Source organism: Cnephaeus nilssonii, assembly GCF_951640355.1.
Source record: "Cnephaeus nilssonii genome assembly, chromosome: 14".
Taxonomy (NCBI): Eukaryota; Metazoa; Chordata; class Mammalia; order Chiroptera; family Vespertilionidae; genus Cnephaeus; species Cnephaeus nilssonii.
In genome coordinates, this window is record NC_137085.1 from 29,173,792 (window position 1) to 29,199,933 (window position 26,142).

Below are 26,142 nucleotides of genomic sequence, written 5' to 3' on the forward strand. Positions count from 1 at the left end.
CCCCCTCCCCTCTCTCCTCCCTTTGCCCCGCCCCCTTCCTCTGGCTCCACCCCCTGCCCCTGGCCCCGCCCCACAGCCCTGGACACAGGGTAAACAGCCTAGAGCCTCTGCTCAAAGGGAAACCAGAGAGACTGCCTGTGTTCCCATGACTATGGCCAGCACCTTCGTGCCGGGGCTGAACCCTCAGAATCCTCATTATATCCCGGGGTAAGACTTCTACCCAGAGCACAGCCCTGCGTGCTTCGGGGAATAGGGGTTTAGGGATCTAGGAGTCGTGCACCTGGACCTTGGGGGCCAAGTGGACACACCTGTGCAGGAGGCCCAGGGCTGGGATCTCTATGGTGGAGAGAAAATGAAAAGCAAGGAATAGTAGCTGGGGCTGCCACAAAGCTCTGTGTTGTCTTTTCCATGGTAACAGGGAGGCAGCGGAGGGAGATGCCTGCTCCAAATATACAACCAGCCGAGTCCAGAAAAGATCAGGGCTTCAGAGCTCTCTGCTTCTGTCTCTGGGGAGGGTGGGCAGGGGAGTCTAGAGATGAGTGGGTGAGTCCTGTGCTACAGGTACACTGGACACTGCCCACTGCTTCGGTTCGGCATGGGCCAGACCTACGGGCAGATGACGGGTCGGCTACTTCGGGGAGCTCCTGGCATAGCCTGGCCCCCTGCCCACCGCACACTTCTGCCTCCCATTCGGCCTCCAAGATCTCCCGAGGTTCCTCGTGGAAGCCTGCCTGTCAGGTGTGGGCACAAAAGGCTCAGCTCCAGCATGATCCCTGGGTACACAGGTATGTACACAGAGATAGACAGGTGCCCCGCCCCTGAATGTGTGTCCCTAACACTAACAGAGGTCTTCTTTGCCCCCTGCCCACCCAGGTTTTATCCCCCAGGCACAGTTCATCTTTGCCAAGAACTGCAACCAGGTCTGGGCTGAGGCTCTGAATGAGTTCACTCAGTGGCACGGGGAACCAGGGAGTCAGGAGCTGTCAAAGCAGGTCAAGGGAGAAGATGTGGAGGAAGACCAAGAATCAGAGCCAAAGCCGAAGCCAGAGCTGGAGGCGCAGGGGGCAGAGCTGGGGCAGGAGGCAGGACAAGTGAGGCTGAGAAGGCTGGGAGGGGGGGGCGGGGGAGGGAGGGTGCAGTGTGGTGGGAGTGGGGAGCTGTACCTCTGCGTAGGCTGGGGACATGGGCTTGCCTGCCAGCTCCACTCCCTGGGAGCTTGTGTCAGAGCATGGGGGCTACGTTTGACAGCACCGTTTTTCTTCTGTCAACATCCCTCACAAGGCTTCCCCCTATTCGATGGATGACGGAGATCCTCACAAGTTCTTCATGTCAGGTGAGGGGAGGTGGTAATGACTAAAGGCGTGGGGAGGCCCCCAGGAGGTCCTGACCCAGAATCCCCACTCCCCAGGTTTCACTGGCTACGTGCCCCGAGCCCGCTTCCTCTTCGGCTCCAGCTTTCCTGTGCTCACCAACCAGGCACTGCAGGAATTTGGACAGATGTGCTCAGAGGGCAAATCCCAGAAGGGTCTCAAACCTCTCCCCCCACTTTCAAGGATCTACCCTCAGAACCTGGGTCTTTTACCTAACTACGGGGGCTACGTGCCAGGTGAGGTTGTGTGTGTGTGTGTGTGTGTGTGTGTGTGTGTGTGTGACGGGTGGAGGTGGTTTTGGTAGTTGGAAAGAATAGATATGGGGGACCTCAGGTCATGTAGTTCAGCTTTATCATTGGGCAGAAAAGAAAACTGAGGGAGCTCACAGTGGGGAATTAGGACCAGATTTTGGAGGACAGCTTGGAGGGTCTAGGCAACTGGCTGAGATATAAATGGCTTTTCCATGCCACTGACTACATGTGACAGACTCTCTTGACCACACAGGATATAAGTTCCAGTTTGGCCGCACATATGGGCATCTCACCCATGATGCCCTGGGTCTCAGCACCTTCCAGAAGCAGCTCGTGGCGTAGGTACCTGGACTTCAAGTTCTTTCTTCCCTTCTCATGTATCCCAGCCATGCTTTTGGAAGAAAGAGAGGTGGGCTGGAGGGTAGGGGGAGGCACAGAGAGAATGGTCTGGAGGCCAAGCACCTTTTTTATTAATAGGTGTAATAAATAAATAAATAAATACATAAACAGAAGCCTGGGCTGCTCCTCCCTCTTCTGACCACCAGGCATTGGCCACAGCCTATTTACATCTGGGAGCTTAGGGATCTGGCCCCTCCACTGTCACCCGTCATCCTCACTACCTGGCCCGGGAGCCCTGCAGATGGGCCTTCTGGTCCCCTCCATCCACAGGGACATGCGTGTCTGTACCCATGGAAAGGCCGGCCCAGATGGGCCGGGGAAACCCTGGCAGCCCAGTGCTGCGTCCCTGCCCTCCTTTCCTGGGTGGTCTGGACATGGTCATGGGACAGTTGGGGGTGGGGTGGGGTAATTAATACTGAGCACAGGAATACATGGCCCCAGCTCTCAGTCTGCTCTCTACAGCCAAGCCAGAGGGCTTGGGAGGGACTCTCAGGCTCTGAGTCTGATGGTTATGAGGGTCCCTGAGGCCACCAGCATGCACAGGACCTCAGTTTTGGCTGTTTCCACGAGTTGGACTTGGAGTTGGGGTCAAGGTCACGTAGGCCAGAGGCACCAGGCCAGTGTCAGGGCCACGGCTGCAGCGCAGCCAGTCTCCTCCGGCTGGCCCCAGCACTCGAAGGATATCTCCCTTGTGGAAGCTCAGCTGTCCGGGGCCTGTGGCCAGATGGTGGCACAGTGCTTTTACCTCGCTGGAGAAACAACAAATGGAGGTCAGAGAAACCCCACCCCAAACCAAACCCCGTCCCTAGTCCTTCAGTCCCCCAGGCTCACCATGGAGGCTTGGAGGGCAGGGCTGGAGCATGTGGCTCCTGCAGGCTCTCCTTGGGCTCTGGTTCCCGGCGGGCACCCACTGTCTGCGCCACTAGCTGGAACATGGACTTGTCCAGACTCAGCCAGTCCGAGGGTAGCCTAGGGGTTAGCAGTCAGGGCTTTGTCTGAGCCCCGGCTTAGACCAGGCTCCCCACTCCCTCTATGGGCTGCCTCTCACCTGTTTGTGGGCCGGATCTCTCGCTGAGCCTTTCGGGATCCAAAGAGGTGTCCCCACTTGATGCCCCCAGGTGACGGTCCGGAGGCTCCTTCCTCACTTTCTGCTGGGGGGGCCGTAGACCCCTCTCTCTCCCGACTGTGTCTCAGCTCAGCCAGCACAGAATCAGGGGGGCTCCCCATCCAGAAGGGCCAGCCCCTGTCCCGGCCAAGGGTCTCCTCCGGGGCAGGGCAGGCCTCAGCTCCCTCTACTACTCCCTCTCGGGGGGGTGGCCCCCCACCTCCTGCCCCTTTCTTTTTCTCACTGCTGCCGCCACTGCAGCTATTGTTGCCACCACGGGGGAACCTAGAACCTTCAGTGGAGCCGTCAATGTAGACCTGGGAGCTCTGCATGAGCTGGTACCACCAACCAGCCTGCCCACTCCGGGCCCTGCCACGCTCGGAGCCCCCAGCTGCCTCTGCCACCTCTTCTGTCTCCTCCTCTTCCTCATCTTCTCCCCCTTCTGGGGCACCCACACCTTTCACCCGTTTCCCATGGGCTGCGCCGTCCATGTCCCCAGGGCCCTCCTGGCTCCGGGCCCGGGCCAACTGCAGCGTTGAGTGGGCGGACAGCAGCAGGTCCTGGGACACGCGCAGCAGTTCCTTGTGCTGCCGCTGCTGCTGCCCGCTCTGCAGCAGCCGGTGCTGGAACAGCAGGTCCAGGCTGAAGGGCAGCAGGGCCAGGGGCTGTAGCAGCAGCAGCAGCTCCTCAAAGAGGCCAGGGCACACGGTATGCGCTGCACTCAGGAAGCCCCACGGCTGGTAGTGGGTCTGGATGATGTCTAGGGAGAAAGAGAGAGGGACTGAGCCACACAGGAAAACAGAGCCTGGCCTGGGGTGGCCTTTGAAAGGCACCCCGGGCAGAGCCCCTGCATCGTGCTGCACAGGCTGTAATGTGCTATTTAGAGGCACCACAGGGTAGGCAGTTCCTGAAGGGGTGCGGCGCATTAACTCCACGGCCTTAAGTGGCAGCCGCGAGTTCAGACGGCCCGAGTGCCCCGCTGACTGCCAGGCTCTACCACAGCCGAAGCTGGGAGGACTCTGGGAGAAGCCCAAGCTTTGCATGGTCCCCTCTCCACCTCTAGCATCTGAAAAGGCAGCTGTGCCTCCCTCTTGAGCCCGTGAGACCTGGCCTATGATGAGTTTGCAAGACAGGGCAGGGTTCTGGGCATTACCTTCGTGGTTATAGAGGTGATTAAACCAGAACTCCAGGGACCGGATGCTGTAGGGAGATAGGTGAAGAGAGTTGAGTCTTATGTGGGCATAGCCAGATCATAAGGTGCAAAGGAGACAGACACAGGGGTCAGACACAGGGCAGACTACAGGTGAATGTCTCCCTTCTAGGCAGGGATGCTACCTGGTTCATTTTATGTCATGTAGTTCTGACAAGCCAGTGAAGATGTAGGGAGGGGGTGAACATGTGGTTCACAAACCAGTCGCTTCCTCCTAGAATGGAGTCACTTTGCACAAGACTCAGGAAGTCGGGGCAGCTCCTGAGTGAGAGTACAGAGCCGAAGGGGATGACCTGGGCCCATGCTTGAGAAAGAAGAATACTATGACACGGATCCCAAGGTGGACTTAGGGTCAAGCAGGATTTGGAAGCACTGCTGGAACTGAGAGGAGCAGGGTTTACAATATCCAGAGAAACAGAACCAGATTAATTTCCAAAGGAGCCAGACTGTGGATTTGTAAAAGCAGAAGCCCATGTTGGTGTCAGTGCAGGAGGATCGTGGGTGTGGCGGGAAAACACTGATCTACTGAGAGGCTGTAGCTCGGTGGAGAGAAGTGAGCCTGCGCTCTGGCAGCAGGTCCCACACAGCCCCCGTCTGTCTCAGGTAGGGAGCTGCTTCCTCAGAGGCAGCCGCGACCAGGGGGAGGGCTGGTGGCTGCAGGTCTCGCTGCGCCACCACACTCACTTGAGCAGGCCGAGGACGAAGGCGTCGAAGCGCATGGTGTGACTGGTGAGCTCTGGGAATTGGCTGACCTTGTTGTAGAGGCCGTGCAGGACCTTGGTGGATGGGCCTGGGAGGAAGCCAGAGTTGCAGGTCACATGCCCAATCTCTGGGACCCTAAATTCACCCTGGGGTCCCCATCTTGCACACAGCACTTACCTAGTTGTGTAGAAGCCTCGACCACACTCCATGGCATGTTCTTACGTTGCCCGATGATGACATCCAGCACAAAGGCCTTGAGCCCATCCTCCAGCACAGCCCGGACCGCAGGGCACAAGTACTTCAGAACCAGGTGGCCTACATTGGGGCTAACAGAACTGTTCCCCAGCTTTGCCTGTGGATGCAGTAGGGAAGTACAGGGGATCATTGGAAGTCCAACCCTGGTCGTCTTTGACCTTCTTAGCCCTTATGGTGCTTCTTTGTGATCCCCATTCCTAAGAATCAACTCTGGGTCCTAGATGCAAGAGAGCAAGAGAAGGTGAGGGTCAGCAGGTGGAGCTCAGCTCTCCACAGTTTCTTGCCTACCTTCACCCCAGGATCCCGGCTTGTGCCAAAATGGGCCACGATGAGGTCCACTGCAGTGTTAACAGCTTTCACCAGCCCTGCAAGAGAGAATCTGATGTCACAGCTCCATGAAAAGTCCCTGAGCAACTCAGCTGGGACTGAACCCTCCGTGGGAGGAGGAAGGGCTTCCATACACTCTCTCTCTGTCCCTGCACACGGGTCTCATCAAGGCACCAGGCCCAGGCCACTTCCTATTTTCCCCGGTTCTCAAGCTCCTCCTGTTTTCACGCCCCAGCTGGGACCCACTTTAATGATTACATTACTGAGACCCTCAAAGTCCTAACTTCCTTGCCATCTTACTCCAATCCTGATCAATCTATCTGTCTTCTCCACTCTGAGACACTAGGCTACTGACTGCTGGATAAAGTCCAGGGCCACTCACACCGGTGACCGACAAGGGCATGCCAAATCTTTATATCATCACACTGAAACTGCTCTCTCTTATGGTCTCTGATTTGCTAAATAGCTTGATTCCTTGTTAGTCCATATCTTACTAGATGTTACCATCACGTTTACCCTGGCCTCTAGGCCCTGTGGTAACGGAATTCCCCCCATTAGAGCACATGGACGTTTATTTATGACATGCAAGCTCCCTCACTAAGCTCCCGGAGAGAAGAGACTGGAGCCTGACTCCAAAGCATCTGATCAATGACCCTTTCTCACTTGTACACACTCATGGCACATGGTACACAGACTTCTCGCCCCAATGCCTGTGCTACTTCCTTCCTGGCACCTGGAATTCTAAGGTAGGGAGGGCCAGACAGCAGGGCAACAGGCACAAATAGGTAGTGACAACAGAATTCCTGGCCTAAGCTGGGGTAATATCCACCTTTTTTCTGAAGCAGGTCAATGGAAATGGCTTCTGAGTTGCCGTCTGGGGACAGACAAAACTCAGCTGGAGGCTTCTCAGTCAAGGAAAAGGGATCCTGGAAGTCAGGGCAGGTCAGTGGTAATGGCTTCACCATTTGACCTGGAAAAAAAGAGAAAAATCAGTCCCAAGAACTCTCTTTCCAAGAGTTGCAGCTCAGTTCTGTGCCTTATACCTCGCAGACTGACCCCTTCTCCAGCCCTTCCCAGCTCCAGCAGAGCCTGCCCTGTTATCCTGGGGACCTGCCCACACACCATTCAGCCGGCAGTTCAGGTGGCCAGCAGCACTGAGGGAGCCAGGGAATTCAAAGATGGGGTTCCTTCGGGCCAGCCGAGCTTCCTGTGGCCTTCGGTCTAGGCTCCCTGACAAACCAGGTGGCCCTAGTGGGTTCTTCCTCCTGTATTCCCGCCACTTGAGCGCTTGAGGGGATAGGTGGTTGGCTGAAAGCAGAACAGGTTAGCAGAAGAGACAGGAAAGAATTAGCAGGAGACAGCATTTCATACCCACCCAGTGGGCCCGTGTATAACATGAGGGTTAGGAGTACATATTATCCACAGATGTGTTGGGGAAGGAGATATATATATATATATATATATATATATATATATATATATATATATATATATATATAAATTTTTTTTATTTTATTTTTATTTTTTTACAGAGAGGAAGGGAGAGGGAGAGAGTCAGAAACATCCATGAGAGAGAAACATCAATCAGCTGCCTCCTGCTCAACCCCTACTGGGGATGTGCCCAAAACCAAGGTACATGCCCTTGACTGGAATCGAACCTGGGACCCTTGAGTCCGCAGGCGAACGCTCTATCCACTGAGCCAAACCAGTCAGGGCGAGATGCAAGTATTTTAACCTCAGATCCCAGGCTGGAGTATAAGAAACTATGCAAAGAGGGTGGTGGTGCCAACGTGTTTGGGGGCAGGCTGTGAAGCTCATACCGTTATTGGGCCTGGACGCCATGCAGCCTTCGCCACCTCCCCGGGCCAGGCTCTCTGCTCGACTGAGGCTAGATCTCCAGGAGCCCAGAGGAGGCAAACTTCCTGTTCCATGGAGCCGGTACTCAGCCAAGGTCAGTGTCTTCTGATCCTCCTTCTGGGGTTGCTGGGAGGTGGCAGGCTGGACAGCAGGGCAGGAGAGGCTCCATGGGGGTGAGCTTTCTGTGGCTGTGGCCTGCTCTGGGGGAGGGGAGCACGAAGCGGAGGCGGAAGAGTCGGTGCTGAGCCCAAAGGGGCCAGCGCTCCGGATGGGGGAGTAGCTGCCCAGGGGTGACGGTCGTGAGGTTTCTGGCTCAGGCCCAGCTTTCCTGGCACCTCTGTTGGTGGATGCCTGGGACTCCCCTGAAGGTTCTGAGGCAGGGACTTGAGCCGCGGGGGCAGCCAGGGGGCCAGGCTGCTGTGCACGGCTGCAGCCCGACAGGCTGTAGAGCTGGGAGAGGCTGTGGAGGGCCCGGGCCTTGGCCAGCTGCTTGGGGAAGTGGTGCTGGAACACGAAGGGCTGGATGGGCAGCGTGGTTGGCCTCTGCTCCTTGCTGTAGCGGAGGACTGGTCGGCTCTCAGCACCACCCCCTGTGGCAACGGGGAAGGAGAAGGACTCAGATGGACAGACACTGAAACCACATGAGAGGAAGCACAGAGCAGACAGGAGATGCCGCTCCTGGGGAAGGGGAGAGAGGTGGGCAAGACCTGGGCTGTAGGAATTGAGTGGGGTCGGGGTAATCCAAGACTGTGGACTACGACACGGCTCCCCCCTTCTTTTGTCAAGCTTTTCCTACTGGATATGAAATGGAACTGTCTTGTATTCTTGGCTGTTCACTAACTCTTCATTTTCTTGACTTCAAAGGCGGGTATATCTGAAGGCTCAATTCTCACATCTCACTTTACACATTCTCCCCTGTATTATTCGAGTTCGGACATTCGTACTCCTGAACCCACCTTCCTATGATCCCTCCACCACTCTGCTTTAGGGTTTTGCTTTCATTTAAAATGGGCTATTTTAGAACACTTCATCCATCACCGTTCTCCTGACGACTTCCATCTCTGTCAGTGGCAGAACTTTACTGTTTTCTCTGTTTCTAAGGCCCAAAGACTTGGAGTCAGAGCCACAGATTTCCAGGGTCAAGATGTTATTTACCTCCAACTTTCACTCAGCATCCCCTATCTCCATCCAAGTAGGCACATCTCATTCTTGGGCAAATCTAGCCATAATAAAGTATTTCTTTACTTGCAGCCAGAATCAGCCTCCTGTCATCCCGCCTCACCTCGCTCCTACATGATCCAGGCACTGGAGCCTCAGAGTCCATATCTGCTCCCTCTCCACATTCACATATTCCCGAGAGTGGTCCTCTCCTGCTCTTCCAGCCAATCTTCAGGTCCATGTCCCTCAAAACACGGGGCTCAGAACGAAACCCAAAACTCCAGTCACTCTGTCTTTGTGCATGGGTGGTGCTTCGAATGAAACACTGCATGCTGCAAATATCTGAACGAACACAAGGTGGCGCTATAGGCAGCCACACGGCCTAACCCCCTGGGTGTGGCTCACTAGCACAGCTCTGTGGCTCAACAACTCTGTGAGGCAGAAATTACATCCTTACTTGACAGATCAGGATATTGGAAAGTCAAGAGATTAAGTCATTTGCCCAAGTTCACACAACTAGGAAGTGGCGGAGCTAGAATTCTGCCTAAGCCAGAGTCTGACTTTGGGGCTGATGTTCTCTTTACCACATTGCACTGCCCATGGAATGGTACCAGGCTGGGCTTTCCTATCCCTCATCTTTTCCCATCAATTTACTTCGGTGAGTCTTAAGGGGGATGGTGACCACAACCCCATTAGCGAGGTGTTTCAGAATCACTCCCAGGGGACACTTTCAAATGATACTCTCCTGTCATCCCCGGTCAGTGCTTAGAGAGCAACCGTCGTCACTCTCCCCTGCTCACTAGACTCAGCCATACTGCCTTCGGTCCTTAACATGCCAAGTTTATTAACATCTCCGGGCCTTTTGCACCTGCTCTTCTTTCTGCCTGAAATTTCCTCATCATCCATGCATCAGCTCAAACACCACCTCCTCAGTAAGACCTTCTCCACCACCCAAGCCCCTCTGGACAGTCACTCTCATTACCCTGTTGCCATTTTCTTCTCAGCATTTTTTCACCACCAGAAATGATCTTATTTGTTTATTGTCTATTACTTCTTGTAAGGGCCCCAGAAAAGCAGGTTTTAAAAAGCTTTTTATTGCTGTACCCCAGTGCCTAGAACACAGCCTGGTACATAGTGGGTAATGAATAAAGATTTGTTAAATGAGTGAATCCCCACGGAACCTTCGGTTAAGGCTAGCCTCACTGCATCCAAAATCTTCTTATCAGCTTGCTTCCTAGAGTACCAATTTCATTTTATCCCCTGTGGCCACAACTGCCCTCAGAATAAAGTGGAACCTTCTCAGTCAGGTAGGTGCCCACCCTGGCCACAGATTAGGCTTCTTCCGCTCAAACTCCCACACCTGCCATCCTCATCTACACCACTCCTCCCGCCGCAGGCCCATCTTTAAGCATGCTGCCTTTCCTGCTGGGAATGTCTTCTTCCTTTCCACTTATTTCAATATCAAATTTCAAGGCTGAGCTGACCCTGGCTATCAGATTGGGTCCTCTCAACCCGACCTATATTACATACCTCCTATATAAAGACTGTTTTAATTAGACTATTTAATCCTACCTTAGCATCCTCCCTGCTAAGTTCCCAGGATTGAGTTTGAGGCAGAGGAATACGATGAGGGAAGGGGGGAGGATTATTGTGAGGAGTGGGTCTCAGTTCTACCCTCAGGGAATAAGTTTTCTCACTTTTCTATGTGACAATCCTTAAGAAAATTGGAGACAGAGACAGACCACATTCACCCAAGTCTGCTCTTCTGTAGGTGACACAACCCCACAGTCTCAATTTCTTCTTAAAATGGAGGGCCCGGAACTCCCAGGTGAGCACTAACTGGTTCAGAGGAGTGGGGGACTGTCAGCTCCCCTCTGCAGTCTATGAATAAATCCAGTCATCGTAACTGCTGAAAATCCTTCAAAACTGCTGATTCATTCTGAGTTTGCAATCAATTAAATATCCCAAATAACTCAAGTATAGCTCACACATCAGATTTCACGCGGGTCCCTGCTTTATCAATTCTTTCCAGATGTGGTAAGATCCTTCTGAATCTTGATTTTGCTGCTCAGGATCTCAAAGAGATCTCAGCTTCTTTTGTCATTTATGAATTCATTGAATTGTCACTCATTTATTATTATTATTATTATTAATTTTTTTTACAGAATCAAGAGAAGACTCCTGTGGTAGGTCACTGGAGACTTATGGAACGCACACCATCTTGATGCAAAAAGTCATCTGACAGAAAACACTTCCAATGCCTCTCCTCCCATCTCTGACCAGGATTACTAGTATTCTTGCCCTCAGAAAGCCAGCCACAGGACCCCCTGTGCCTACACACGCCCACCAGATACTGCAGTCTAAGAAGGGAATGGGTTCCAAAGCACTGGCTAATCCCGCTATTTCTGACCTGCATCTTCCCTCCCCTTCTATTCCCTCTCCCAAGGGCAGCTCCTTGGTGTATGTTTAGGTGTGAAATCTTTTGCTGGACTGTGTCTCCATAATGGCAGACATAATACTATTTATGGTTTTTTAACCCCTTTCCTTTGATAAGCCAAGACACCCAAGCTGAGGCTGCAGCACAGAAAATTCCCCTTTACCCGCCTTTTCCCTTTTCTTCCAGACCCGCTGAGATCTGGCTTCCACCCTCACTGCTCCCGAATATTGCTTTTAGGATGATCAGCCTTACTCGTAGTGATTTCTCTTCAAAACTCATTTGGTTGAACCTAACTCTTTTTGAAACTTTCTCCTCCTCTGGTTCTGTGACTTTGCTCTCTCCTGGTTTTCCTTATATTTTCCTGCCTAATGCTTTTTCGTTTCCTTTGAGGGTTGCTCTGCTCACCCTTAAATCATGGTACCCCCAGGGCTCTATCCTTGTTCCCTTTATAGCTTCACACATTCTTCCTGGATGCTCTCATCCACTCATAGCTTCAACTACCACTTTTATTCCAATGACTCTCCCATCATGGTGATCTCCTGACATCCAGGGGTCCTTTCCAATCTACCTTTCACCCAATCAACCAGTGAACTTTCTAATAGGCAAATCAAAACAGGCTAAGCTGTTATAAACAAACAAACAAACAAGCAAGCCACTTTCTTGATTGAAATCCTTCAGTGGTTCCATCACATTCCACTAGGGCTATCCTCAATTATTTGTAGTTTCTAGAAAGCAGCAAGTTATTCTGTGCCTCTGTGGTTTTGTACAGACTATTCTATGACCTAGGATGTTCTCACAGACCTGCACAAAGCTAATTCCTAATTGTCTTTCTAGACTGTGCTTGAATGTAAACTGTGTTAGCAGTCCTTCGCTGGCATTTCATTCTGATTTAGATGTTCTGTAAACCGCCATCTCTGCATTTTACTTTCCTGTTTCCATCCTTGGTTGGAATTCCTTGAGGACAGAAACTGTCCCTCTCATCTCTCTATCACCAGCACCCACTTAACATAGAGTCTTTATAAAATCACTACTTAAATATTATAAGATAAATAGGAAGTAGCCGGACTAGACCTAAAGGCCAAGTGTCAGCTCTCAGGCTCTTTGAAGAGTGGCTACAATGACTGATCAAAGAATGAGCTTCACTGTGGTTTGCCTGTTGGACATGTCCTCGGCTTTTAGACATCACCCTTAAGCACTGCAAATTCCTATATGTCCCAAACTGAACTCATGCCTCATCCCTTTTCCAGTAAATCTAATTCTGTTGGCAGTCCCTAATCACATTATCATCTTTCCAGTTATCCAGGCTCAGAATCACAATCTTCTGAGTGCTTCCTTTCCCAATCATCCTCTAAGTTCTGTCGATTTTATCTCTTCAGTGAATTTTTTATCCTCTAACCTCCTTCTCCCCTTTATAACTTCTCCCCTGGACTGGAAAGATGCTTGGTTTAGGCTGAGGAACCACTAGTGATATGGATGGGGTGGTTGACAGGGCCCAGTCACTGAGGAGGCCATGCATTTATCCGGGTAATCTCCAGCCTTTAGTTTCCTTACCGTCAGCTCTAGCTCTTGCATCCCTCTGGGCATGGCTGTTGGCTGGGCTCCCTGGGAGAGCAGAGCCTGGATCCATCAGCTGCATCATGGAGCCTTGCCCAGAAGCTCTGAGGACAGCAGGTGGCATCTCACTGGACTGCGGGCCCTGATAGACCTGGGTGGACCAGGGCTCTGAGCCAACTAAGTCCATGCCTGGCCCCATGGGCATGGGTGGCAGACTATGGCTACAGTGAGTACCCTCATCCAGCGAGCCCACCCTATCTTGTTGGGCTTCTTGAATGGGTGAGAAATCCTGGGAGGAGTCCCCAACGCTCACTCGAAGTGGGGGGGAGCCAGAGCCTGCAGCTTTCTTCCGGCCTTTGGCGAGCTCAGCAAAGGAGGTGACCCGCTTAGGTGGGGAGCTTGGCTCAGCCAGAGCTGTAGGGCCCTCACTCAGGCGCACTGGGCAGCTCAACATGCGTTCAAGCGAGCCCAGGCGGACAGGAGGGCTACGCTCCAGGCTGCGATCGTAGCTCCGAGAGCGCTGACGTCCAGTGCCAAGGTTGGGGGGTGAAGTGTTAGTGTATACTTGCCCCTCAATCACAGTGGGGCCCGTGGGAGCTTCAGCTTCCATGGGCCTCACTTGTTCCTCTGGTTGGGCTTCTGGCTTCTGGAATAGATAATACTCCGAGGGCTGGTTAGGGCCAGGGTCTGGGGCAGAGCTGGGTACAGGACTTATCTTGGTGTGTTCCTCCGAGCAACTGGTGATGGAAGAGCCAGCGGGGCTCGGGGATGACTGGGAGGACAGATCGCAGGTGACAAGTTTATAGTAATTCTGGGTGGCCACAACAAGACGGGCCTGGCTCTGGAAGCAGGCTGTGAGGTCGGCCACAGCTGGGCAGGGCTCACAGTGGGGGCGGTAGGCGTTGCAGTTGGCATCGAGCTCAGGAGATGAGGTATGAGGACAACCACAGCTCCCTTCCCTTCCTCCACTATCAGGGTGATGGGACTCATACGACATCTTAGACTCAGCCGGGGAGGGTTGCAGGTCCAGGTAGAAGGCGCCAGGGTCTGAGTGGCTGCAGAAGGAAGAGTCGCTGCAAGATTGTGGGGCAGAGTTGAGATTGGCGTGGAGGTTGCCATGCGTCTTGTTGTAGAGGGTGCTGAAGGTGACCAGCACACCGTCTGAGCTGTTGCAGGAGGAGTCACTCACATAGCCCATGGACTGGTCAGCCGCCTCAGACTGACTGGATGTGCTACTGCAGCGGCAGTGCTGGGGGCCTGAGCCTGAGCATCCAGGGTTCCTTGGGGATTCATCTGAACTGAGCTTCCATTCCTGGTCAAAGGAAAAGCCAGAGGTATCACTGGCTCCACCTCCACTGCCACTCCCACCAGGTCCCCCACACTCATCCAGCTCCATGGTCTCCGTTTCCAGCTCTGGCCGGCAGCAGTGGTTACTGCTGCACTGCTGGGGATCCAAGGTTGTCACCGGCTCCTGTTCCTGCCCCTCCACCACTCCAGCCCGACTCTGCGTTGCCCCCCATGGCCTGCCGGCTCTGGGGCCAGGTGGTGGCAGCTGGAAAGAGGATAGATGGAAGGTGGGCTGGCCAGCTCCATGCAGGTGGAAGGACTGCTGGGTGGCACTATCACCAATGCTGTCATCATATAAGTCACCAAGTCCTGGCTCAGCCACGCCCCCCTGCAGCAGGAAGGGATTATGTCGTTTAGGGGCCCCAGGGCCTCTTCCATCCCGACCCCTGCTCTTGGTGCTGCTGTCTGCAGACCGTGCAGATCCCCCTGGAGCAGAGTGCAGACTGTTGAACAGCAGGGAGTCAGCTTGTCCTAGATCTTGTTCCGGTTGGGTTATGCCCAGCTCAGGTGGGCAGAAGGGATTGGGTCTTGTGCTCCCACTACCTCCACTTGCTCCCCCACAGCACTGCCTGTCTGGGACTTGACAGTGTACCAGGGGGATGTGGTGGACGATGAGGGTCTCTCCAGTAAGCTTTGGGGGACTATCCATTCTGGAAAGTTCGAACAAGGGCATCAACAGCACCAGACACTGCCCCCGGAGCCCGATGGGGCAGAACGCATTTCATCAGGAGAGCTTGGCACCTGGAGAGAGAGGGAAAGAAAGGGAAGCTAATGTCACTTCCCTGGAAGTCTGAGACATGCCCTTCCTCATATGATTTTCAGATGAAGAAAAGCCCAAGGGGAGAAAAGACTCAGAGTCCAGATGGAGCTTGGTAACACAGCCCAGTAGGACAAGGGGTATCCCGACACACTTTCTGCATCATACAGGTCCAGCCCTGAGTTCCCCCTTCATTTTAATTTGCCATGTGTCCACTGTGAGCCAGGCCCCCTTTAATGCCACATACGAAGATCTGGGGATCTCAGAGACAGCATTTTCTTCTTATCAAGGACCCTATTCTTAGCTGTAAACAATGACTAATCCTCAGTAAAAATAAAAAGTATGAATAGTGAAGCAACTAAGAAAATACCACTAGGATGTCTGATATGGTACTAAGCACTAAGGGGATACAGAGATGCCTTAGACACAGCTATAGCACGGAAGTTTACAGATTAGGAGAAAATCACAAATTCTAAATCATGTCCTAATAGCAATAAATTATAATTTTGCAAGAAAAGTATTTTTAGGTATACTCTGTCATTTGACCCCTATGTCATCTTAAGACTCCTTTTCTCCTCTCCTAAACCACAGAATACTTGCTGCTCTCTGATGACTGTGGGCTAAGATCCTCACTCTCCCTACTACTGTATTGACGCTTCTTAAATGCAGAGGCCAAGGTGGGCATTAGAGTGACTGCAAGTATGGCTGATGCCAACTTCTTCCTTCTCAATGGAGGTGGGGTCTATTTTTATCTCCTTTCTATCACTCTAGCACAACATCACATAGGCCTGGTCAAATATAAGAGGCATAATACACTCTTAATATTTGTCTAGCGCAGGATATAGATCTTCTGAAGTATCCAAATTCTGCTCAGTTTTAGCTTATAACTTTCATTATGGGGGTCCTTTAGAAAATCTTCTCTCCCCAGTTTTACCTCTGATAGGCTCAGGTTCTCTCTTGTTCAAGGTTTCCAAGCACACAGAGCCCGCTTTGAGCTTCTCTGGTCTCCTGGCCAGACTAGGCAAGTTCTAGTCTCCTGTGCTACCAAGTTCAGATCCTAACAGTCTTTACTTGCTCTGACTCCTCATTCATTCATTTCTCTTTCTTCCCTTTTAATTCCTGTCATTTTCCTTTCATCCACCATGAGTCTAAATCCCCCATCATTTAGACTCATTTAGTTAAACTCTTAATACTACCAATTCTTAAAAATTTAACTCATTTAGATCATAGGATCACAGCTCTTCATGTAAAGTACAATAAAGAGCTAGGCAAGTTCATGCTCAAAAACATGAACAGGTAATACATGAGATTAAAAAATTCAAACGGCTAATAAATACATGTGTGCGGGACACAATAGTATGATATAACTATGTGTGTTAGGTTAAATTACATTAAAATTTAAAAGCAGGTATTTATCATCTTTCTTCTTCCTTTCTGAGAGGAAGGCTCCTTTTTTTTGGACTTCTAAGCTTATTTGTGTGGATTGGGGTAATGAGTATATATGGAGGAAGGCAGAAACTAGAGAGGCTAAACTGAGCTATAATATTAAAAGTTATAGAAACATGGGAATAAATCTTTGTTATCTTAGATTAGGCGATGGTTTCTTAGATATGACACCAAAAACATAAATGATAAGTGACAAAATAAGTAAGGTAAGATGAACTTCATAAAAATTAAAAACCTTTGTACCTCAAAGGATACCATCAAGAAAATAAAATGAAAAGACAACCCACAGAATGAGAAAAAATATTTGCAAAATCTGATAAGAGGTTTCTGATCAGAAGCCTAGCAATTAAAAAAAAAAAAAGATGTATAATCTGCCCTGGCTGGTGTGGCTCACTTGGTTGGAGCATTATCCATGCATGCATCAAAAGGTTGCTGGTTTGATTCCTGGTCATCGCAAATATCTAGGGTGTGGGTTCATCCCTGGTGGGGGTGTGTATGGGACTCGACCGATCAATGTTTCTCTCACACATTGGTATTTCTCTTTCTCTCTCCTTTTCCCTCTCTCTAGGACCAGTAGGGCATATCCTCAGATGAGGAATAAAAAATAAAAAATAAAAAATAAAAAAAATGACCCTGCCGGCGTGGCTCAGTGGTTGAGTGTCGACCTATGAACCAGGAGGTCATGATTCGATTCCGGTCAAGGGCACATGTCCGGGTTGCGGGCTCGATCCCCAGGGTGGGGTGTGCAGGAGGCAGATGATCAATAATTCTCTCTCATCATTGATGTTTCTATCTCTCTCTCTCTCTTCCTTCCTCTCTCTGTGAAATCAATACAAATATATTTTATTTAAAAAAATATGTTTTATTGATTTTTAGAGAGAGAGGAAGAGAGAGATGGAAACATCTCATCATCGGCTGCCTCCTTCACACCCCCTATTTGGGGATTGAGCCTGCAACTTGGGCATGTAACCTGACTGGGAATCGAACCAGCAACCTCTTGATTCCTGGGTCGACACTCAGCCGCTGAGCCACACCAGCTGGGCAATACAAATATATTTTAAAAAAATATTAGACAGCCTCTTCAATAAATGGTGCTGGGAAATTTGGTCAGATACATGCAAAAAAATGAAACTAGACCACCAACTTACACCGTACACAAAAATAAACTCAAAATGGATAAAGGACTTAGACATAAGATGGGAAACCATAAAAATCCTAGAAGAAGCCATAGGCAGCAAAATATCAGACATATATCATAGCAATATCTTTACTGATACAGCTCCTAGGGCAACGGAAACTAAGGAGAAAATAAACAAATGGGACTACATCACAATAAAAAGCTTCTGCACAGCAGAAGAAACCATCAACAAAACAACAAGAAAGCCCACTGCATGGGAGAACATATTTGCCAATGTTATCTCCGATAAGGGTTTAATCTCCAAAATTTATAGGGAACTCATACAACTTAACAAAAAGAAGATAAACAATCCAATAAAAAATGGGCAAAAGACCTAAATAGACACTTCTTGAAACAAGACATACAGAAGGCCAAGAGACATATGAAAACATGCTCAAAGTCAGTAATCATCCGAGAGAGGCAAATCAAAACAACAATGAGGTACCATCTCACACCTGTCAGAGTGGCTATCATCAACAAATCAACAAACGACAAGTGCTGGAGAGGATGCAGAGAAAAGGAACCCTCTTGCACTCCTGGTGGGAATGCAGACTGGTGAGCCACTGTGGAGGACAGTATGGCGTTTCCTCAAAAAATTGAAAATGGAACTTCCATTTGACCCAATAATCACACTTAGAGGAATATATCCCAAGAAAACAGAAACACCAATCAGAAAGGATATATGCACCCCTATGTTCATAGCAGCACAGTTTACAATAGCTAAGATTTGGAAACAGCCTAATCAGCAGATAAGTGGAGTAGAAAACTGTGGTACATTTACACAATGGAATACTACGCTGCTGTAAAAAAGAAGGAATTCTTACCATTTGCAATAGCATGGATGGAACTGGAGAGCATTTTGCTAAGCGAAATAAGCCAGTCAGTGAAAGAAAAATATCACATGATTTCACTCATTTATGGAATGTAATGAACAAAATAGACTGATGAACAAAAATAGAACCAGAGTCATAGAAAGCATTGAACAGACTGTGCAACCTATGAGGGAAGGCAGAGGGGTGTGTGTGAGGGGATAAGAGATCAACCAAAGGACTTGTATACATGCATATGAGCATAACCAATGGACACAGACAGGGCGGGGGGAGGATGTGCTGGGGAGTGGGTGGCCGGGGAGTGGTCAATGGGGGAAAAAGGAGACTTATGTAATACTTTAAACAATAAAGAATTTAAATAAAAAAAAAGATGTATAACCCAATTAAAAACTGGGTAAAGAATTTGAATAGACATTTCTCCAAAGACCTACAAATGGTCAATAAGCACATGAAAAGATGCTCAATATCATTAGTCATTAGAGAAAGAAAAATCACAACACTTCACCCCCACTATGTTAGCTAAGATAACAGACAGTGACAAATGTTGGTGAGGATGTGGAGAAACTGGAACCCCAAGCACTGCTGCAGCAATGTAAAATGGTGCCAGGCGGCCACTTTGGAAAAACAGTCTGGCAGTTCTTCAAAATGTTAAACATAAAGTTACCATATGAGACAGCCCTCCGACTCCTAGGTATGTACCCAAGAGAAATTAAAACATATATTTACACAATAGCTTGTATAGGAATATTCATAGCAACATTATGAATATGTACAGCAGCCAAAAAAGTGGGAACAATACAAATGTCCATCAACTAATAACAGATGGACATAATGTGGTATATACATGTAAAAGAATATTATTTAGCAATAAAAGAAATGAAATACTAATACATGCTACAACATGAATGAATCTTAAAATGCTAAGTGAAAGAAACCAGTCATAAAAGGCTTCTTTGTATGATGTTGTATGAGTCCATTTACATGAAATGTCCACAATAGGCAAATCAATAGAAACAGAATGTAAATGAGTAGATGCCAGGGACTGGAACCCTGGGATGGGGAGTGACTGCAAATGGGCCTGGAGGTTCTTTTTGGGGTGATTCAAATGCTCTGAAATTAGACAGTGGTGATGGTTACACAAGTCTGTGAATAAAATAAAAATGGAATTTTATGGTATGTCATAATCTCTCTATTTTATAAAAGGGTGAATTCTATGGCATATGAATTATAACTTAATAAAGCTGTCATTTAAAACATTTTTTAAAATAGAAAAAAGGAGTAGGGTTTATGGGAAGAGGTAAGGAGAGGTGAGGGAGGGAACCAGTGTTGAGCAGTGGAGGATACTGGGCATTTGCAGAGAGAAAGGTGAGAATAAGAAAAGAGAGGAACATGCCCTAACCGGTTTGGCTCAGTGGATAGAGCGTCGGCCTGCGGACTGAAAGGTCCCAGGTTCGATTCCAGTCAAGGGCATGTACCTTGATGGCGGGCACATCCCCAGTGGGGGGTGTGCAGGAGGCAGCTGATAGATGTTTCTCTCTCATCGATGTTTCTAACTATCCCTCTCCCTTCCTCTCTGTAAAAAAATAAATAAAATATATTTTTAAGAAAAGAAAAGAGAGGAATAGCCCACCTGGCGTGGCTCAGTGGTTGAGCGCTGACTTATGAACCAGGAGGTCACAGTTCAATTTCCTGTCAGGGCATATGCCAGGTTTCGGGCTGGATCCCCAGTGTGGGGCCTGCAAGAGGCAGCCAATCAGTGATACTCTCTCATCATTGATGTTTTTCTCTCTCTCTCTCCTCCCTTCCTCTCTGAGATCAATTTAAAAAAAAAAAATTAAAAAACAAAGAAACAAAAAAGTTTTAAGATTTATTAAAAAAAGAAAAGAAAAGAGAGGAACAGCCACCTTAAAGCGTGGGGTTTTGTAGAGAGAGATAAAATGGATTTTTTAAAGTTTTGCTATGAGATCATTTTCCTTTCACTCCTCCCATCTTTTCTATTCCTTTGCCGAGAAAACTTTGGGCTCAAATACATATGCCACACAGATAACAGAAAGTTGGAAACACCCTAAAATTTCAATAATAGTCAACTTAAAAATGTACAGAACAGGATATCATTAAAATAATGTTGTGTTAATATGATTATCGACTTAGGAAAATGTTCACAAAATATTAAGTGAAGACAGCAGATCACAAACAGCACGTACAGTCTGACACCATTTTTGTAAATAAATATATCTAATCCGTCTTAGTTCAGGCTGCTATAACAGAGGACCTCAGACTGGGTGGCTTATAAAAGGCAGACATTTATTTCTCACAGCATCAGGGGGCCAGCATGGTTGTGTCCTGGTGAAAACCCTCTTCTGGTCCATCCTGGCACCTTCTTGCTGCGTCCCCACAGGACATAAGGAACAAGGGCTCGCTCTGGAGCCTGCTTTATAAGGGCACTAATCCCATTCATGACCTAATGACCTCCCACAGGCCCCCCTCTTACTCTCATTACCTTTGGGAGTTAGGATTCAACATGTGAATTTGGGGGGACACAGACATTCAGACCACAGTGGTATGCATGGAAGAAAATTCAAAAGCACATACAACAAATGTTAACAATGCTTATCTCTGTTGAGTGATTTTGGATTATTTTTAATTTTATTCTTTTGTTTCGTCTGTATTTTCTAATTTGTATACCATAAATACCCATTACGTACATAATTCAAACAGTTTTTTTTTTTCCTTTAAACACCACAGATACCGTGGTTCAGGGGTTGGAGAGGGGGTTTCCCCTTAACATATGGTACTAGGTTTCCCTAGGACCCAGGCCATAATCCCAGGTCTGGACTAGCAGGAGCATAGAAAGCTTTCTTGTACATATAGCAGTAATTTTGGGTGTACCTATGGGCTACAGCCATCACTTGATCTTCAATGAATATTCCCCCCCCCCCTTTTAAAGCATCATTTTCAAGAGGCATTCACAAGTATACACACATAAGAATTTATGATTCTGACCCACAAAACTATTTCTGGGTCATACATGCATTCAAATGGAAAAACATAGTGACATACAGAGTCTAGACAGAAAGCTGATCCTCTCAACCAGGGATAAGGAACAAATGGATATGGAAGGTGATGAAGAACCTTTGGCTGGAGGGCTCTGACAGTTGTATTATTATATCATGTTTACATATCTGTCCCCCAGACTGTCCTTGAGGTAAAAAACTGTGATACAGCTAACTCTGTGTCCCCAGAACCCACACATAGTGCTTGGAACACAGTAGGTGCTTGGTTATTTGTTGACTCCTATTTTATCCATTTAAAAATTGACTTGTCTTTTTTTTTTTTAATTGAAGTTAGGAGTTTTAAAAAAATTTATTCTGGATATAAGTCTTTTTCAGGTATACAAGTTGTCCCCCCAAAATGTATACACACTTTAAGAGCTGATAGCTTAATTTTGAAAATTAAATGTATTTTAATAAACACTGCCTTTATAATTATTCAAAGTGTGTGCATACATTTTTTGGGGACACCCATTATGTGTTGAGAATATCTTCTCTCAGCCTGTGGCTTTGCCCTTTTGTTTTCTTAATGGTTTTATTTTTTTAAAATAATAGAAACTTTTTTTAAAGAAACTTTCAATTTTATGAAGTTTCATTGATCTTTTTTTCTTTTTTCTTTTAGGGTTAAAGCTTTCTATGTCTCATCTAAGAAATCTTTGCCAATCCTAAGACCATAAATAAAATTTCCTGTTTTTCCCCCTAAAAACTGTATAGTTTTAGCTTTTCATTTAGGTTGTACTAAGTCCTATTTTAAGTGTAAAACTCTTTCACTGGTTGATTATATTTTATTTTATATTTTTGTATCTCAGGGGTCTTACTCCTTCCTGATTTCCACACAATCAAGGGAATAACCTGCCAATCGTTCCTCCACAGACAACTCTAGTTCAGCCAACTAAGGTGAAGTTCTGTAGGCAACTCACGAGATTTTATATCCATGCTTCCCCCACCCTCAAACTTTCACATGCACTTTTTTATGTATGTATCTCACTGATCCTCACAACTCACCAAAGTGGCAGAACCACTTCCATTTTAAAAAATAAGGAAATCGGCACCCAGAAAAAGAAAATGACTTGCCCAAGATCATTGTGAATAAATGACACAATTAAGATGGGACGCAGGAATCCTCACCTTGGACTTTTTTTTTTTTTAAAATATATTTTATTGATATTTTACAGAGAGGAAGGGAGAGGGAGAGAGAGTTAGAAACATTAATGAGAGAGAAACATCGATCAGCTGCCTCCTGCACACCCCCTACTGGGGATGTGCCCGCAACCAAGGTACATGCCCTTGACCGGAATCGAACCTGGGACCTTTCAGTCTGCAGGCCGACACTCTATCCACTGAGCCAAACCGGTTTCGGCTGGACTTTTTTTTCTTGCTCGGTTAAGAATGTAACAAGAATATATTGTACAGCTGACTTATTTCAAAGAGCACATTTAGCAAGAACACATCCCTTTGACTTCTTTCCTGTTCCATAACAAGACAAGTTTCATACTGTGGCCCGTGAGCTCTAATAAAGGTGAAGAGGAAACAAGGAGGTGGGAGAGCTCTTTTCATAAGAGCTTCGTACATAATTCGCATTTACCCACTTTTCTTTTTCTAATCCAACTGTCCCTCTCATGTCACTGCCCAGGCTCTAATAACACTCCTCAATCCCACCTCTGGCCCTAGTTCCCAGCCCTCATGTCTCAGCCCTGTTCACAGTTCCCCAAACCCTTTCCCCTGCTCTGAAGTTTATAATCCTCAGTGCTTCCTGGGAACTAACACCTTACAACTTCCCAGTATACTCCTCAACCATATATTTGCATAATTAGGTTAATTTATGCAATATCCTCACCTGAGGGTATTTTTCCCATTGATTTCTAGAGAGAATGGGAGGGAGAGAGAGAGAGAAACATTGATGTGAGAGAGACACATCGATTGGTTGTCTCCCGCACATGCCCTTATTGGGACTGGAGAACTTGCAACGGAGGTACATGCCCTTGACAAGGAATCAAATCTGAGACCCTTCCATCTGCAGGCTGACACTCTAACCACTTAGCAACCGGCCAGGGCTTAGCATATGTTTTTGAATCTCCCACTAAGGTGGTCAAAGGAAATGAGAATTTAAGGAACTCTTTCTATCTGCTCAGTAATAGGATAACTCTGGGCAAGAAAATGTTCCTAAACTTCAAAGACAGGTTTCCCTGACTTTGATCATCAGCATTTTCAGTCCTAGAACCCCTCCCCTCTCTTCTTGGCCGCCTAAAGGAGGATGGGGAAGACAGCGGTACTCAGCTGCTGCTCTGCAGCAACCTGACCTTGACCTGAGGTCCCAGGAGGAGCCGCGGTAGGACTGATAACCTTTTTCCTGCCAGGGTCCTCTCTTGGGCAGGAACGGAGGGAAGAGAGCAGGAGGGTGAATTCAGGAATGTCAGCTTATGCTTAGGTCTCTCCCTGTTAGAAATCTAAGTCTGTATAAGAAGATTAATTATAACAGGTCAGGTGCCCTAGGCATCACACTGACTGCCTTCCCCTCCTTCCCCCACACTGTGGAGCCTCTTGGCCAACATTCTTTTTCTCCCCATCCATCCTTCCTGGAGCCTGGTGGTTCCCATAGTGCCAGACGATACAGTGTGTGTGTCGGTGTGCATGCGTGCTTGCGTGGAAAGAAAGGATGGGCTGCATGCTTCCCAGCCCGTCCTCTTGAAAGCTGCATGGGTCCTTGCGTATTCTCCATCATAAACTTGCAGTGGTTCTAGTGCTGTCTCCTCCCAGTAAGCCTCTGTTTCCTAGATCTGACCCCTCCACCGGGACCCACACTCCAGCAGCTTCATTAGAAATGCCCAGAAAGCAAGGAGAGGCTCTTCTACTTCTACACACACACAAAGCATCAGCCCAGCCCCTGCTTTCCCCATCTCTGCACCACAGCCCAAATCTATGCATGGACGAGCTTGTCTAATGTCTGCTTCTCATGCTCGACCTCACTCTTTTTAGGAAGGACAAGGCCAATCCTAGAAACTAGGGTCCGAATGTGCGGATCCGTTATCCTTCGATCGCGCCCCGCCCCTCCCCCAGCTCCGCTGAGCCGTACCTCTGTCCGGAGCCTCGCGCTGAACCCCAAGCTGTTCCTTTTGCACTCCCGACCGAGCGCTACCTTGACAGTTCCGGCTGCGGGGGCCACACAGCGGGGACGGGGCTGGTTCCTTGAGGTCTGATTTCTGTTAATACAATGGCATCGTTGCTAATGCAAGGAGGCTGCGCAATCCCAGCCCCAATATCCTTGCTGGTGCTGCGGTGACGTTGCTGCTAAGGGAAGGGGGAAGGGGGAAGGGGGAAGGGAGAGGAGCAGGCGTGCCCACAGCACCGCGCTCGGCCTCCCGCCCTGTCAGTCCCCGAGGGCCTGGAGCCTCGGGGAGGGGGAGGCTGGAGAAAGGAGACGGCCTCCGAGGGCAGTCGGCGCTGCAAGATGGGAACTCTCCGGGCAGCAAAGGAAATCAGGGAGAGCACTGGGCCGAGCTCCTCTCTCGTCCTTAAGAGTCTCAGGAAAAAGCCTGGGCAGAGGCTGAGTTTCCTTCCTTCCTTCGGCCGCTCCTTTTAGATTTCAGCCAGAAACCTCTCCCTGCTCTTTTTGTCCACTCGGAAGGACTTCTTGTTTTCCAGCCTTTTCCTTTCCCTGGGATTCCAGACGAGCCTCAGGGTGGAGCCGCCAGCCGGGCGGGCGGGGTTCCTGAGCCCTGCAGGGAGGCTGCGGGGACTAGCAGTCACACCAAGTCCGGTCTTTACGGAGGGGATGCCCGCCTAGACTTGGCCCCTTCAGCAATGGGGTCCGTCTCAGAGAGAAGACCGGGTCAGAAGCTTCTGCTCCGCACAGGCCGGTAGGGAGCCTTAGGACCACGATGGCTGCAGGGCTCCCTAACACAGGGTCCGCTAATGCAAATGGAGAAGAACCGGCCCCGCTCACCTAATCAGTGTTTGGTCAGTGCTGAGTAGGGTCTGTGGGGAGGCAGCACCCATCCAGGCCAACAGGGTGGGGAGCCTATTTTCTAGGGAAAGGAAGTGCTCTCCCCTAGGTCAGAAAAAAAATAAAAATCTCTTCTGCCTGTAGACCTACAGAGCCCTTTACCCCTTCCCTGCTTCTCCCTCCTCAGGTTCTGGGCCAGGTTTGTGGGAATCAGTCAACAGGAGAGAAGCCACAGCCAGAGCCAGTTACACAGTCAGTAGCAGCATGTCTGTCCACTTCATGCCGCTGCCCCCTGCTGCCACCCCTGAACACAGAGGTGGTCTCAAGCTGGGCTCGGCCCCTAAGCACTAGCCCTGCGTAGGGCTCCTCCCAGCGTTGACCACTATCTGGACTCCATAGCTATGCCCTTGGATTTCAGGTCACTAGAAAGAAGGCTTGGGTCCACTGGCCAGGAACATAGCAGCCAATATTCAGTGCATAGGACAGTATAATTTTTATTTTGTGTTCCTTATAAAACCTAGTATTGTGCTTGGTATCTAGAAGGTGGTTAGTCATAGTCTTATTCAAGAAGAATAGTCCAGAAAAAGATGTGCCTTGAGTGTAAATGAATGTGTGGTGGGTAGTTCTGACTCAAAGGCTTGGAAGAGAAGACCCCTGCTGTTCATGTAAAAAGAGAAAAGGTCAATTTTAAAAAGGTATCATTAAATATTGGGGGATCGATTCACAAATTATATAAATGTTGAAGCACTATGTTGTACATTTGAAACTAAAATAAAATAATGGATGTCAAAAACAAAAAAGAAAGCTTAGCAAAAAAAAGAATAACTCTTCATGACCTTGAGTTAGGCAACACATTCTTAGACAATAAAAAATAGTAAGGTTAACTTCAAAAAAATTTAAAACATTTCTGCATCAAAGGACACAATCAAGATAGTGAAAACACAACCCACAGAGAAAATATTTGCAA

At 48.7% G+C, this 26,142-nt stretch overlaps 2 protein-coding genes across 3 annotated transcripts in view; one reads left to right on the forward strand and one right to left on the reverse strand.

Annotated features, from left to right (window-relative positions):
* Positions 1-145: 145 nt before the first annotated feature.
* CIMIP2B (ciliary microtubule inner protein 2B) lies at positions 146-2,088 on the forward strand (the record flags this gene model as incomplete). The annotated part of the gene is given in 7 exon segments (XM_079790462.1): positions 146-207; positions 562-841; positions 843-1,091; positions 1,282-1,342; positions 1,345-1,397; positions 1,399-1,606; positions 1,875-2,088. Coding segments are annotated over 7 exon segments (1,002 nt in total). The 3' UTR covers positions 1,964-2,088.
* Positions 2,070-26,142, reverse strand: part of RUSC2 (RUN and SH3 domain containing 2) — a 51,684-nt gene continuing 27,611 nt past the window's right edge. The window contains exons 1-12 of one of the 2 annotated variants that reach the window (XM_079790460.1): positions 24,306-25,124; positions 12,623-14,713; positions 7,440-8,066; positions 6,742-6,927; positions 6,449-6,589; positions 5,581-5,657; positions 5,215-5,389; positions 5,020-5,125; positions 4,279-4,325; positions 3,069-3,885; positions 2,852-2,989; positions 2,070-2,769 (exon numbers count right to left, since the gene is read on the reverse strand). In XM_079790460.1, the coding sequence (XP_079646586.1) occupies positions 2,568-2,769; positions 2,852-2,989; positions 3,069-3,885; positions 4,279-4,325; positions 5,020-5,125; positions 5,215-5,389; positions 5,581-5,657; positions 6,449-6,589; positions 6,742-6,927; positions 7,440-8,066; positions 12,623-14,645 (4,539 nt within the window). In that variant the 5' untranslated portion in view covers positions 14,646-14,713; positions 24,306-25,124 and the 3' untranslated portion in view covers positions 2,070-2,567. Of the gene's footprint in view, positions 2,770-2,851; positions 2,990-3,068; positions 3,886-4,278; positions 4,326-5,019; positions 5,126-5,214; positions 5,390-5,580; positions 5,658-6,448; positions 6,590-6,741; positions 6,928-7,439; positions 8,067-12,622; positions 14,714-24,305; positions 25,125-26,142 lie in introns of those variants that run through there. The other variant, XM_079790461.1, reaches the window with a different exon arrangement.